This window comes from Moschus berezovskii, chromosome 24 (assembly GCF_049115385.1).
Source record: "Moschus berezovskii isolate FMDL1 chromosome 24, NW_MosBer_1.0, whole genome shotgun sequence".
NCBI lineage: Eukaryota > Metazoa > Chordata > Mammalia > Artiodactyla > Moschidae > Moschus > Moschus berezovskii.
Window position 1 is genome coordinate 56298731 of NC_142483.1, and position 16173 is coordinate 56314903.

Consider the following 16173-nt stretch of genomic DNA (forward strand, 5'->3'; position numbering starts at 1 on the left):
TTACTGATGCATCTTACCCCAAACATGATTTTAGCTCTTTATTATATTTTACTTTCTGTTGACAGCTTCATCATCCACCCAGTCTCCCAAGTCAGAGAGCTGAGTCAATTCTGTCACACACCCACCTTTAATGCACGACTTGAACTTTCTAGAAAATGCCTTCTGACTGCCTTACCCCTTAGTTCCAGTTTAAAAACAGCCTCAGAACCGCTCTATCTCCAGCTCTTCTTACCTGGTCTGTCTTTAATGTGTCACCAGATTTGACTTCCAAAGAAGCAAAGTTGATAATGTCACCCATTGACTTGACATTCAGTGTACAAGTTCAGATCTGAACACCCTGACTTGAAGACAGTGCTTCACCCAACCCCCTTCTCAGATCCCCACCGCTCTGTGGCTCTCCCCCTCACCACACCCTCCCCTGGCCCCTGTCCTGGCCACCCTGGACTGCTGCTTATTTCAGCAAACCTCTGATTTTGCACAAGCTGATTCTTCTAATAACTATTTCTTTTCTTCATTTGGTAAGCACTGCCTCGTTTTCTAAGCCCAGCTGCATGCCATCTCCTCTGGGGAGCCCCAGTTTTCCCAAGCAGAGTCCTGTTACTCATGCTCTGGCTGCTGCAGGGTTTGACTCAGCCCCTGAGACAGCACTTACCTTTCTACACCTCTGTCTGCGGTCCTCAGCTGCGAGCGTCATGGCACACGGACCTCTGGTTGGTCTCATCTGTCTCTGTAACATCAGAGCCTGCCCACGGTAGATGCTCACAAAGGGTTCTCTAACAGATGGCAGCTTCTCTCTGGCACCTGGAGTGCAGCCGCTGTCACAGTTACTTATTTTCCTGAGGTCCATTAGGTTTGGCTCAAGCAGTCACTTGCCAGGTTGGTTAGGCTTTCTCCAGCGGGGGACTCCTGAGGTTTACAAGGCGAAGTAATTGGTGCTGGGAGAGGACCCTGCACACCAGCTGGCGGGGGTCCTTGTCATGCAGGCCCCACGGGGAGGCAGGAAGGCCAGGCCTGTGCGGTCTGCCTCTCTCTAGGGAGGTTCCTGCACTGCCAGTTCCTTCTGCAGCCCACCCACCACCCCCAGGGCCTGGACCACGACTACTCATGCAACCTGCCTCCCCCACACTTGTGGAGTCCCCAGCCCCATTTCCTTTCACGCCCAAAGATCAAGTTCTCTGCCCTCTTGGTTTCTTCAAATATCCAATTAGCGGCCCTGAAAGCCTGTTCCAGACACTGCCAATTCACATAGAGGTGGGCTTGTCAGGGGACAGCAGAAGAGGGTTAAGGGCAGTGGCTGCTTCTCAGTCTCCACTGACTGACACCCTGAGGGAGGCCCACTGCAGCCAGAAGCTTCCGATTTTTCAAGAGATGCTGAGCATGAGATTTTCATGAGAGACAGTTTTGCTCATGGTAGGAGCCAAAGACAACATTTTTACAGGCCAAAGTCAGTTGGTAGCTGGTTAGTTTGTGACCTCTGACCAAGGCCTTTCTGTCAGAATTTTAGGGTCCGTCTCTCTGTTGGTCCGTCCCCTCGTCAGCAAGTTTTCATTGGTCTGGGAAAGGCAAGAGAGCTACTGACTCCCACCAGAATGTGCTTCTCTCTCTGACACAGTGTGGTGCTGGGGACTTCTCAGGGTGGCTACAGGAGCACAACTATCGACACAGAGGTCAGTCCATATCTTCATGAGTCACCCTTGGGTTATTGTAGGGGAGAGGAAGGGCAGGCCAGGTTGCATCCTGTGCTCTCAGGACCGTTGCTGTATTTTAACAGTGACCGTTTGCGTCAGTGTACTCTGAGTTATCTGTGGGAAGGACCATGTGTTTAATCTGTCTTAAATCAATAGTAAAATATGATAATCACAAATCATTAGAAAAGCAAAATAAAAAGATGTAGGCAATGCTAGTCCTGATGTGATTTTCATATTATTTGATACATCAGACATAAAGTTAGTCTGTCAAAATGGTATAAAGCAGTGGTTCTCAACAGTTTGTCCCATGGAACGTTTGCCAACATCTAGAGACATTGTTGGCTGTCCAGATTGAGAGCGGGATGCTCCTGGCATGCAGTGTATAGATGCCAGTGACCCCAGCCCAGAAGGCACTGAGCAGCTCCCGCAGCCACTTCCAGGTCCAAGATGTCAGCACTGCCGTTACATTGTTTCCATTACACTTTTCTCTGAACTTATTCGTGGACCATTTATGAGCACTTCTCAGACTGGCACTGGTCTTCAGATCACATTTCAAGAAGGAACATTCTAGAGGTATCACCACTGCCTTTTTGATCAAACCCAAAATGTGAACCAGTGGGGGTAGATTTCCAGAAAACTTAGTGTATTAGCCACAGGTCCTAATAGTGGGTAGAGGAAGCCACACTGCTTACAAAAAAGAGATTTATTTTTTCAATGACATAACTAACCGTAATGTAAGTCCTCTAGAGTACAGTCGTGAGTGGCCAGGACAGAGGAAGGAATACAATATCCCAGGTCACCTCATAGGACCTCACTGACATACACAGCTCCCTTGTTTCTCTTGGCTAATCATATTTTAATCAGTTTAGCAAGATTTCTCATGATAATCACTAGTTTCTCACTTCTGATCAATACTGCTTGTTAAAAATATAGATTTTAGGTTCCCATCCAGCACGTAGGAATGGGAGAGGAGGTACATCTAATTGGAGAGCTGTGGTATTTGGAAAAAGCTGAGAGAAGGGAGAGCACTGTGGACAGTTCCCCCACCCCCACTTCCGAGTCCAGTCACAGCACATATCCTGCTGATGTGTTCAGTTCAGTTCAGTTCAGTTCAGCCACTCAGTCATGTCCAACTCTTTGCGACCCCATGAATCACAGCATTCCAGGCCTCCCTGTCCATCACCAACTCCCGGAGTTCATTCAAACTCACGTTCATCGAGTCGGTGATGCCATCCAGCCATCTCATTCTCTGTCGTCCCCTTCTCCTCCCGCCCACAATCCCTCCCAGCATCACAGTCTTTTCCAGTGAGTCAACTCTTCACATGAGGTGGCCAAAGATTTGGAGTTTCAGCTTTAGCATCATACCTTCCAATGAACACGCAGGACTGATCTCCTTTAGAATGAACTGGCTGGATCTCCTTGCAGTCCAAGGGACTCTCAAGAGTCTTCTCCAGCACCACAATTCAAAAGCATCAATTCTTCGGCTTTCTTCACAGTCCAACTCTCATATCCATACATGACCACTGAAAAAAGCATAGAGGAAAACAACAGAATAGGAAAAACAAGAGATCTCTTCAAGAAAATTAGAGATATCAAGGGAACATTTCATGAAAAGATGGGCTCGATAAAGGACAGAAATGGTATGGACCTAACAGAAGCAGAAGATATTAAGAAGAGGTGGCAAGAATACACAGAAGAACTGTACAAAAAAGATCTTCACAACGAAGATAATCACGATGGCATGATCACTCACTTGGAGCCAAACATCTTGGAATGTGAAGTCAAGTGGGCCTTAGAGACCGTCACTATGAACAAAGCTAGTGGAGGTGATGGAATTCCAGTTGAGCTATTTCAAATCCTGAAAGATGCTGTGAAAGTGCTACACTCAATATGACAGCAAATTTGGAAAACTCAGCAGTGGCCACAGGACTGGAAAAGGTCAACCTTCATTCCAATCCCAAAGAAAGGCAATGCCAAAGAATGCTCAAACTACCGCACAATTGCACTCATGTCACACGCTAGTAAAATAATGCTCAAAATTCTCCAAGCCAGGCTTCAGCAATACGTGAACCATGAAATTCCAGATGTTCAAGCAGGCTTTAGAAAAGGCAAAGGCACCAGAGATCAAATTGCCAACATCTCCTAGATCATGGAGAAAGCAAGAGAGTTCCAGAAAAACATCTATTTCTGCTTTATTGACTATGCCAAAGCCTTTGACTGTGTGGATCACAATAAACTGTGGAAAATTCTGAAAGAGATGGGAATAACAGACCACCTGACCTGTGTCTTGAGAAACCTGTATGCAGGTCAGGAAAAAACAGTTAGAACTGGATGTGGAACAACAGACTGTTTCCAAATAGGAAAAGGAGTACATCAAGGTTGTATATTGTCACCCTGCTTATTTAACTTATATGCAGAGTGCATCATGAGGAACGCTGGGCTGGAAGAAGCACAAGCTGGAATCAAGATTGCTGGGAGAAATATCAATAACCTCAGATATGCAGATGACACCACCCTTATGGTAGAAAGTGAAGAGGAACTCAAAAGCCTCTTGATGAAAGTGAAAGAGGAGATTGAAAAGGTTGACTTGAAGCTTAACATTCAGAAAACAAAGATCATGGCATCTGGTCCCATCACTTCATGGGAAATAGATGGGGAAACAGTGTCAGACTTTATTTTTTTGGGCTCCAAAATCACTGCAGATGCTGATTGCAACCATGAAATTAAAAGACGCTTACTCCTTGGAAGGAAAGTTATGACCAACCTAGATAGCATATTAAAAAGCAGAGACATTACTTTGCCAACCAAGGTCCATCTAGTCAAGGCTATGGTTTTTCCAGTGGTCATGTATGGATGTGAGAGTTGGACTGTGAAGAAAGCCGATCACCAAAGAATTGATGCTTTTGAACTGTGGTGCTGGAGCAGACTCTTGAGAGTCCCTTGGACTGCAAGGAGATCCAACCAGTCCATTCTAGAGGAGATCAATCCTGGGTGTTCATTGGAAGGACTGATGCTAAAGCTAAAGCTCCAATACTTTGGCCATCTCATGCAACGGGTTGACTCACTGGAAAAGACTGATGCTGGGAAGGATTGGGGGCGGGAGGAGAAGGGGATGACAGAGAATGAGATGGCTGGATGGCATCACCGACTCGATAGACATGAGTTTGAGTAAACTCCGGGAATTGGTGATGGACAGGGAGGCCTGGCATGCTGCGATTCTTGGGGTCACAAAGAGTCGGACACGACTGAGCAACTGAACTGAACTGAACTGACTGACTAGATGGACCTTGGTTGGCAAAGTAACGTCTCTGCTTTTTAATATGCTATCCAAGTTGGTCATAACTTTCCTTCCAAGGAGTAAGCGTCTTTTAATTTCATGGCTGCAATCAGCATCTTCAGTGATCTTGGAGCCCCAAAAAATAAAGTCTGACACTGTTTCCACTGTTTCCCCATCTATTTCCCATGAAGTGATGGGACCAGATGCCATGATCTTTGTTTTCTGAATGTTGGGCTTCAAGCCAACTTTTTCACTCTCCTCTTTCACTTTCATCAAGAGGCTTTTGAGTTCCTCTTCACTTTCTGCCATAAGGGTGGTGTCATCTGCATATCTGAGGTTATTGATATTTCTCCCAACAATCTTGATTCCAGCTTGTGCTTCTTCCAGCCCAGCGTTCCTCATGATGTACTCTGCATAGAAGTTAAATAAGCAGGGTGACAATATACAGCCTTGATGTACTCCTTTTCCTATTTGGAACCAGTCTGTTGTTCCATGTCCAGTTCTCACTGTTGCTTCCTGACCTGCATACAGGTTTCTCAACAGGCAGGTCAGGTGGTCTGGTATTCCCATCTCTTTCAGAATTTTCCACAGTTTATTGTGGTCCACACAGTCAAAGGCTTTGCATAGTCAATAAAGCAGAAATAGATGTTCTTCTGGAACTCTCTTTCTTTTTCCATGATCTAGCAGATGTTGGCAATTTGATCTCTGGTTCCTCTGCCTTTTCTAAAACCAGCTTGAACATCTGGAAGTTCACGGTTCACATATTGCTGAAGCCTGGCTTGGAGAATTTTGAGTATGACTTTACTAGCGTGTGAAATGAGTGCAATTTTGCAGTAGTTTGAGCATTCTTTGGTGTTGCCTTTCTTTGGGATTGGAATGAAAACTGACCATTTCCTGTCCTGTGGCCACTGCTGAGTTTTCCAAATTTGCTGGCATATTGGGTGCAGCAATTTCACAGCATCATCTTTCAGGATTTGAAATAGCTCAACTGGAATTCCATCACCTCCACTATTTTTGTTCGCAGTGATTCTTCCTAAGGCCCACTTGACTTCACATTTTAGGATGTCTAGTTCTAGTTGAGTGATCACACCATCGTGATTATTTGGGTCATGAAGATCTTTTTTGTACAGTTCTTCTGTGTATTCTTGCCACCTCTTCTTAATGTCTTCTGCTTCTGTTAGGTCCATACCATTTCTGTCCTTTTTCGAGCCCATCTTTGCATGAAATGTTCCCGTGGTATCTCTAATTTTCTTGAAGGGATCTCTTGTCTTTCCTATTCTGTTGTTTTCCTCTATTTCTTTGCACTGATCACTGAGGAAGGCTTTCTTATCTCTCCTTGCTATTCTTTGGAACTCTGCATTCAGATGCTTATATCTTTCCTTTTCTCCTTTGCTTTTCACTTCTCTTCTTTTCAAAGCTATTTGTAAGGCCTCCCCAGACAGCCATTTTGCTTTTTTGCATTTCTTTTCCATGGGGATGGTCTTGGTCCCTGTCTCCTGTACAGTGTCATGAACCTCTGTCCATAGTTCATCAGGCACTCTATCAGTCACTTATTCAGGACCTGGTTCATGCCTGATGATGTCCTGGGTTTGAGGCATCAGCAATGGAAAACGTAGACAGAGGCCCCTTCTGTGCATGGCTTGTACATACACACTTGTAACTTCCTCTCTCCTGCCTGTCTCTCCTCCCAGCTCTCACTGTGCCCTCCCCACCCTGTCCAGTGGCAGCACTTTGCCAACTCTCACCTGGATTGTTAGAAAGACTTCTCACCTCTGGTTTGCCCCTCCGTCCATCTTCCATAATGCCACTCCATCTCTTCATCCGTCCCCAGATTAAAACTCTTCACTGGGCCTCTGTGGCCTCCAGGAGAAAGTCTAAGCTTCTGTACCTGGTCTTGAGGACTTTATCTCTGGGCCCCCCAGCTCCCTACTTAGCCTTTCTGAGAAGCATTGACCCAGTTATTGATGCTAACACTTTGCACCTGTCCGTCCCTCTGCCCGGAAGACTGTCATTCCACCTTGTTTCCTAATATGTTATAGTTGTATTCATTTCTCACTCATTCTCTTCATACCAATAACGGCTAACATTTATGAGGTACTTGCATGTGTGCATGCTGAGTCTCTTCAGTCGTGTCCAGCTCTTTGTGACCCTGTGGACTGTAGCTCATCAGGCTCGTCTCTCTATGGGATTCTCCAGGCAAGAACATTGGAGTGGGTAGCCATGCCCCCCTCCAGGAGATCCTTCCAGCCCAGGGACTGAACCCACATCTCATGTGTCCTGTGTTGGCAGGTGGGTTCTTTACACTAAGAGCACCTGGGAAGCCCATGAAATGCTTGCTGTACACTGAAATCTCCACGTGTAGTGGGCACTGTGCTAAACACTTGTTTCAGTTACTCTTTATAGTGACTGTCGATGAAAAATAAGCTAATTTTTGTGATTTTCCAATGGTTGTGAAGGAAGTGGTAGATATGAAGTTCAAACCAGGTTGATTCTAGAGCCTTTTTAGAGTTACTTCTTATTTCTCATCTCTAGGGAAGCTTTCCCCACGGCTGCCCTATCCCAAGTAACAATATCCTCATTTTCAAACATTCGCTGCCCCGCCCAGAAGGAAGATTATTATTTTCTGGTACTGTTGTTTTCAGGCTTGGCCATGTGACTTTCTTTGCCTGATAAGCCATCAGCAGAGACAATGGCTGCTGTTCCTCTAACAGAGGCAGAGATATGATTTGCCTGTTAATGGTCCATAAGAACCTGCTCCAGCATCCCAGGTCCTGGCTGGGTGATGAGGAAAGCTGCTCTAGATGCATGATGGCCATTTAGCAGGAATGAGAAATAAATCTTAGTCGTCATCAACCATAGGGATCTGAGGACTTACTTGTTACCAAAAAAACCAGGTCATTCTGACACAGTTGCTGCCTGCTCACCACTACTTCTGTAAATGCTTTTGTACCTACTTTTAAAACAAATTCTTTAGATAATTTTACTTATTTAGGACTGTGCTGTGTCTTCGTTGCTATACGGGCTTTTCTCTAGTTCCAGTGTGTGGACTTTTTCATTGCGGTACCTGCTGATTGGTTGCGGAGCACAGGTTCTAAGGCACTTGGGCTTCAGCAGTTGCGGCCCATGGGCTCAGTAGTTTCAGCTCCCAAGCTCTAGACCGCAGACTCAAGAGTGGTGCCACAGGGGCTTAGATACTTCAAAGAATGTGGGATTGTCCCGGATCAGGGATGGTGTCTTCTGCATTAGCAAGCGGACTCTTTACCACTGGAAAGAGTAGTCATCAGGGAAGCCCGATGCCTACTTTTATTGCTGCCTCTAACATGACTGATTTTGATTTAACTATTCACACATCTATTTCCCCGGCCAGACAGTGTTGTCTGAGGGACCATGTCTTATTTGTGAGCTGCATTTAGCTCAGTGCCTGTCACATCATCAGAACTCAAGAAGAGTTCTTTAAATGAGTGACTGAAGAGTGGACCAGTAATGACTGGTTCTTCACCATCAGCTGCAGGAACCACGTTCGATGTCAGGTGACTTTTAGTGTTCCAGTGCCAGTCTCCAAGTCCCCTGATCCTAGCTCTAGCGAGGCCGATGTTTTTTTCTGATGATAAAAGTGAAGTATGTCACACACTGCAAAAAGAAAGAGCTCTTGAAATCCATGAGTTTGAATCCCAGCTCTGCTTACTAAGCATGTTGCCTTAGACAAAGGCCTGGTGGAAAATTTATAAAATGGAAGATTTTATAAAGTGGAAAATTTATATGTTGAAGAGAAAGGAAACTGTATCCTTCTAGGTTCTTCTGGCTGATCTAAGAATTAGATTGACATGAGCCATGTGAACAGAATGTCAGTTTTAATTTCATGTGTATGAGAGCCCCACGTACATGGGCCTTTCAGACACAGAGGTAAAACGAGGTGCGTATAGCATTCTGACCTCAGGAATGGAACAGGGGCCCGAGGCTTCCAGGGACAGGAAGGCAGCTCACAGGTCGACCAGAAGAAGAGCAGATCCTCGGGAGTTAGGTGTTTGTCCTGCCATACAGACGAAGCCACTTAGATGACATTTATCTTCAGCAGGAACTCTTCTCTGGGAAAAATCCCCAATTTAAGTTCTCCAAGGTAGTTAAGAGAGGGGCAGTAGTTTCTTTTGAACTCTCAGGGTCTTGATTGCTTTCAGCTCAAAATAAGTACCTTGCAAACATGGCACATTTGGGGAAGGCACACTCTCAACCCCTGCAATTGTCTCCTAGGATCACAGGCCAAGTGCTCAACGCAGCTTGACCCACTTGGATATAGTCATGACATTTTGGGGGGGCTGTCTTGCATCTACACTTCCTGCCTCTGTGTGTGGGATCACTTTTTTGAGTATGGTAATTGTGGGGGCACTTCAGCACCTGGGGAAGAGTCCATCCTGTAACCTCCATTGGATCCAGACTGACCAATCTGGTGCACTCATCTGATTGATTTGATCAAGTGACATTAAGATAACAAGTTGCATTCTCTCTAGGTACTTGAGGGAGAGTCTCATGGGGGCAGTGGGTCTTCCAGGGAGGACACGGGCATCCTTGGTTAGACCTGTCCCTGCAAAAAGATGCCTGCTGTACTGCCTCCTCATTGAACTCTCAGAACTGGCTTGGTTCTTGGTTGACTTTCAAGCCTGATTTTCTAACCTCTAGTCAAGTCTGATGTCTCTGATATCCTCTGGTAAAGTGCCTGTGAAAAGAAAATTCTTCAGGTAGGCAGATGCCATTTAGCTTGTTTGAAAACAGTAAACAATAGATGACTGTCTCATTTTTTCTCCCCCATCTCTGCACTTTTGTTTCTATGAACTGCTATAGTCCTTCCTCGTGGGTCTTCCCTGGTGGCTTAGATGGTAAAGAATCTGCCTGCAATGTGGGAGACCCAGGTTCCATCCCTGGACTGGGAAGATGCCCTAGAGGAGGAAATGGTAACCCACTCCAGTATTCTTGCCTGGAGAATCCCCATGGACAGAGGAGCCTGGTGGGCTACTGTCTGTGGGGTCACAAAGAGTCGGATATGACTGAATGACTAAGCACAGCGTAAAAGTTCTTTGATTTATCTAGGTCGTGTTCTTTAGGTTTCTAGCACCGAATTGTGCTGATTGTAATCTAAAAGATGTTTCCTGGCAGTTTTGAAGTCTGCTTGAAATTTATGAAATGAAGGAATGCTCTTTCATGAAAAATACCTGCCTGACCCAAGCTCCTCACTGTCCTGTCCAAGATGCACGTGCATTCAGATCAGCCCTGGTCCTGTCTGTCTGTCTGGAAGCATTCTTGGCTCTCTAACATGGCTGCTTTCTCTGTCTCTCTTTCTCTATCTCTCTGTGTGTCTCTGTCTCTTTCTCTTTAAGTTCACTTGTGACAGGCACTGTGTCAGATGTTCTTCCAACTGTGGCACCGTTTTCTGGCTGCCTATCCAGTATCCACTCTCTCCCTTACCCTGGATAGCAGAATCTCTAAAATGCCTGAGTTAACACACACACACACACACACACACACACACACAGAAAGAGACAGACCCCAGCTTCTCTTGCAGAAAGAATATATATTGAATTTTATATGGACATTGTTGGATAACCTTCCAAGAAGGTTATTTTAAGGAACCTGACTCAGCTGTCAGGTTTTACTTTTGCCTTTTCCCCCTTCCCTCTCCTTGTTTGGACATTAGTCAGACTGGAGTTCTGGAAGCCATTTTGTGTCCATGACGAAGTCCTGAGGCTGAAACTTGTATTAAGGACACTGGAGCAAAAAATGAGAAGGCTTCAGGCCCTAGATGAAAACATGGAGCTACAATACCAAATAAAGGACTTCAAGCTCAACTACCTTTGTGTTAAGGGAGAAAAACAATCTGATTTTTTTTTTTCTATCTGATTTGGGCCTCTACTGCTAGGAACTGCAAGGAGTTCTTTACCAGTATACAGATTATCATGCAAAAATCCTATAGAATTTATACTATTAATCTTGTTTTACAAAATAGAGCCTTAGGCTAGTTGTAAAGCTTACCCAAGTTACTCAGTCACTGGACAGTATTGGATTGACCAGAGTGGATCGTTCCTGACCCTGGGTCCGATGGGTCAGCATTTGAATGCAGTGTCTGTTCTTCAACAAAGGCTGAATTCCTCATTATTACATTGTACTGCCCCTGCGCTGAGCATGCCACCAGCATTGTAGACCCACACCACCCGTGGGCCTCCTTGAGTAGGCGTGACTGCTGGAAGTTTTCTCATTGGAAAAGGTGCTGTGGGTATTCTTTCTTCTCTCTCACAGCCTCTCCAGCAAAAGGGAAGTGTTTCAACTCTCAGTAAATTATCCCAATGGACACCCATCTCTGTGTCTAGAGATACTTCCTCTTTCTTTTCCTGAATGTAAACTCCTAATTCCTTGGAGAATTCCTAGGGGAAATCTGTTGTCGAGATGAAATCAGATTCCAGGAAAAGTGTGTGTCACAGAGTAAATGCCCAACAAATGATGAATGGATTTGTGAATGAATGAATGCTGTTTTCATGGCAGTCTTTCTTAAGACCAGTTTGGGGGCCCTGCCTTGTTATGAAATGTGGATGCTCCTCTGTAAGGAGCCATGATGGCTGGGGCACAGTCCAGTTTCTTGCAACACCAACTAGCCTGTCTGTGTACCCTCCAAGGACCCATTTTCCTGGAAGGTTTTGGTGAAAAGCTCTTACCACCGGCTGTGGAAAATACCTTTGCTAATCAGTGCAACCGAGTGTAGACACTGGCCTCAGGCTTTGTAATTATAGAATGCTGCCTTCCAATCATGGTTCTGAAAGGCTTTCCCTCTGTGTTTCTGGGCAGATTACTAAAGCTGAGCCTCCGTTTGTCCATATGGTACAAGGGAATAATAGTAATTCCCATTCATGTAAGGATTATAGAAGGAAATGTATGAACAGCATTTAGCAGGGTGTCTCGCTCATAGTACACGTTTAAAAATAATAGCTACTATCATCGGAGAAAACGGTCACTACTGGTTAGAAACATTTCTTAATCCTTCAAGCAGAATTAGCCCTCCCCTCAGCTCTGGCTCCTCAGTGCCCCCTTCTTTCACAGAACATGAAATAGATGAGAAAAAAGTAACTGCTCCCAAGCCTGTCTCTCTCAAATATTCTACAGCGTTCTGAGGGCAGGATTTTTCTTGAAATCCCTAGTTACTGGCACAGAGAAAATGCCAAGTAACTGAAGAATGAAAGCAAGAAGAAATATAACACAATGCCTTTGCTATAGGAATAAATATGGGAGTTTATTGTTGCTCCCAAAGGTATATAGTTTATGCCTGTGCTATAGGAAATAAATATAGGAATAAAAATGGGAGATAACCTATTAAGAGGTGAGCTTAGAGAGCAGTTTTTGACTTCTAATCTAAGAAATTTGAAATGGCATATTCCCTGGTTGGGGCAAGAGGGAAAAGTTCTATAAATTGGCATTTCTACAATCCACTGAAGCCCAGTTGGTCCTGGTTTGCCTCACGCAGAGAGAGATGTAATTTAGCAGAGGCTGAAACTAGTCACTGTTCCAAGCTGGGCTAGAGAGGGCCCACTTATTACAAAGCTAAAAAAAGTACATGAAAATCTTGCCAGAGTGTATACTCCTTTCCATATTTTTTAACAGAGTCACCGAAGGTTAGCTCCTGAAGTTCTGACTTACGCTTCCATGACTAGCTCTCAGTATGTTGTCAGCGGAGCTACATACAAAAGATGGAGGGAGGGGGCCTCAGAAACTTCATAAAATCTGTCTGCAGGGTCTTAACTTTAATATTTTTAATAACTCTAGTCTTGGGTATATTAGGAAATCATCAGTTCTTTTGAGAGAAAAGGGCTGCACTGTCTTCACTGATACAAGCTTTAATTATGCAGCCAGAGGAAATAATTCACCTAAGAAACCACTCTAGGCTCTGTGCAGAAGTAAACCTGGTTTGGTTTGGTTTTGTTTTTTAAAGGCCCTTGAAGGATCTGGATTATGAATGCAGGTCTGTAACGTAGTTGTCATCAATGTTCTTTGAATTAGCCTTAACTGATTGCTCCTATCATCTCAATGGCCTCACTTAAAAGCTCCTAAGGGAATTTAAACATAACACTTGTTGGAGAGATGGCCAAAAATCAGCCCTCGCTGATGAGATTTAAATTTACAATAGGAACATGGCTGGAGCCCAACTTTCAGGGGCTTGCTGGAAGAATGAGCGTGTGAACATTTTAGTCTAAACACCGAACAAATAGTGGGCCTTTCGAATCCACTGCCCTTTTTTGCTCTTTTTACCCCTGGACAACAAGGAAAGACTGCTTTCCCTTCTTCAAACTTAGAATGTTGCAGAGGCAAAGGGGTGAAATCCGATCGGGGTAAGGCATTTGCTTATGGGACTCTTAAATGTCAAGGCAGGCCTGAATGAATGAGGAGCGGCTGCCCTAAAATAGGTTCCCTGCGCTGGTGGCCTGGAGGGGTCATCAGATTTAGCTTAGGGCTTCTCTCGCCAGATCGGACCCTGCGTGGTGGTGACTCCCAAAAGATGAAAGCTGGGAAGGTCACACTCCAAGGCTCACTCATTCAGACCCAGTCTCTACCTCCGGGAGGGGGTCGGGGGTGGGGAGCGGGGGTAAGGTTTGCTGCGGGGTACGCCCTGCCAGTTCCTGTGCGGGCAAATGCCCCACGCCCCCACACGCCGTCCCCCAGCCCTTCCCAGCTCGGGCAGAGAGACCCTGGCCCCGGGTCAAGCAGGCGGAAGCTCGCCAGCAGCGCAGCAAGTATTAATAGAGAGGCGCGGAGCCTCCGGCGGCCGAGCTCAGGCAGCGCGAGCGCGTCCCCGCCCGTCCCGAGGGTGGCTCGCGCCCAGCCGCGGCGGCGCGCACCTGCGGGTCCCCACGCGGGGCGCTGCCTCGGCAACCGCAGCCGCCGCGGCCTGGACGGCAGGAGACGCGCCCCGGCCGCCCTGCGCGGAGCAGCGATGAGCCGCCTGCCGGACCGCGAGCGCGCCCCGGACGGTAATGACCGCCCGCTGTCGGTGGATCAGGGGTCCCGGAGGAGGGTTGTTTGTTTCCCCGTAAGGCGGCTGGTGTGGGTATTAAGTCCACGTGTTCCTGGAGTTTTGCCTCCTTTCCTGCTCTTTTGGGAGTTCTTTTTAGATAAATGAGACAAGTTCACTTTGCTGAAGCTCACAGAACCGCTCTTGAAGAGCGGTGGGCCCTGGGCGGGTTTTTGAGATGAAGCGCAGAACAGGTTTCGCCGCTGGTCTCTAGATGCAGAGGGAGCCCCTTCCCTTTAAGAAATGGTTGTGCTTCTACTTGGGAAGTGCCCGGCATCACCCCTGCACACCTGCCCCCCGACCTGTCTCCTCCAAAAACAGGCGTTAAAAAAGGGTACCTCATCTTATAGTGAGTGAGCCCTCGTATTCTTGGGGGTGGGGGACCTGGAATGTTAATTGTTCAAAGAAGGCATCATGCATCGTGCAGCAGAGTTCCCCAAACCGACTTTAGAACTCGGGTATCATTCAGTCCGTCTCGTAAATGATGGTTATATGATTCTGCGAGGGAGGAGTCTCAGGTTGCTATGAACGGGTGATGAAATACTCTGAACTTTTTTCCCATCAAAATTCACCTATTCACCTTTTTGCTTGTTTGCTAAAGATTTCAAACTTGACCCCTTAACTGCCTCGGTTTACCCCTGGTTCAGAAGCCCTGCCCTGAAACGTCAGTCATTACTGCTATTTGCTAGTTAGTTATTGACCTTTTAGGAAGAGCGTTCCTCCAGGAATAACTCATCTTTGCATCAATAACCCTTTTGGGTTGTACTGAACCTGACTTAATGAAGTTGCTTTTTAAGCTGAAACTCTCTGGGGGCTTGGTGAGGCAAGTGCACAGGGCAGGGTTCCCTGCAGACCAGTCATGTAAAGGGCGGGGATTTTCACACAGTAATGGGTAAGGCAAGAATCACTGTGCTGCAAGAAACATTTCATTCCTCCCTTTCACGGTCCTGGGCAAAGTTACCAGCATCGCTACCCTGGATCCTCTTTTGAAAATATTTTTTTTAAGTTGCATTGTTACTGTTATCCTTACAAAACAGAAATAGACTCACAAGAAAGAGTTTATGGTTGCCCTGGGGAAGAATGGGAGGAAGGGATAGTGAGGGAGTTTGGAATGGACATATGCACACATATTTAAAATGGGTAACCAGCAAGGACCCATTGTATAGCACAGGGAACTTTGCTCAGTGTTTTGTGGCAATCTGGATGGGAGGGGAGAATGGTGGAGTCCCCTTTCACCTGAAACTTTCACAACATTGTTTGCTAATCCGCTATACTCCAATACAAAATGAAAAGTTTTCTTTTAAGTTACATGGTTACTGTTTTCAATAACAATAACATAAAAACTGTCACTTTGATGGAACTTTTTTTAAAATGATTGCTTTCATGTTTCTAAGATCAACACACAGTGCAATCTAAGGAAGATAATTATTTAAAAAACGATTGATACTTTAGGCTGATTTTTAAAAACAATTCCTAATAATATAGCAGGTTTCTTTATGTGAGGGATGGACACACAGGATAGTTGTATCTGACTGCCTTAGCCCTGCACGCTTTTGTTTGTTTTGTTTGAAATCTTAATTTCTGTTTTAAAGCCACAAACTCTTTAGACCTCTGATAGAAACTTTTAAAGTATCTAGTCTTCCTAAATTAAGCATATGTCCTTATAACCAGGCATGTCTGTACCTTGTGAGGACTTCATTGATTGCTATATATGAGTAGTGAAGTGCAGAGTTTAACCTTAAATCTGAATTTTGGAGGATACCAAAAGGCTTTAGGCTGCTGTCAGTCCAGTTAGCCTTGAGCAGGTGACAAGGCGATAACACATGTCCAATAACACCTAATCATGCCAAATGTTCGCTATGACATCTTAAAAGAGGCCAGGATATGTATCTGTCAGACTTTGTAAATTTCGAAGTATGTTTGACAAGACTGTGAAAGTGATGTGATGAGTATGTTAAATGACACGCCTTGTTAAAACAGATTGTCTGGTTGAATATCTGTTAGAGACGATACATTATGGAAGAATGTCATAGGGAATTTTATTACAAATAAATAATTCTTATTCTACTCCAGATGTTTTGATCCAGTTTATAGTCTGCCCATAGTGCATCCCAGAGAAATGTAGGCTAATTATAACAGATTTGAAGTTTAATTCCAGTAGAAAT

At 45.3% G+C, this 16173-nt stretch overlaps 1 protein-coding gene across 4 annotated transcripts in view; it reads left to right on the forward strand.

The window, feature by feature from the left end:
• Positions 1-16173, forward strand: part of GADL1 (GAD like acidic amino acid decarboxylase 1) — a 380197-nt gene that overhangs the window by 167926 nt on the left and 196098 nt on the right. Inside the window, exon 1 of one of the 4 annotated variants that reach the window (XM_088831972.1) lies at positions 13364-13967. The exons of 2 other annotated variants lie outside the window; for them this stretch is intronic. In XM_088831972.1, coding sequence (XP_088688098.1) covers positions 13379-13967 — 589 coding nt within the window. In that variant the 5' untranslated portion in view covers positions 13364-13378. Of the gene's footprint in view, positions 1-13363; positions 13968-16173 lie in introns of those variants that run through there. One more of the 4 variants, XM_055414756.2, reaches the window with a different exon arrangement.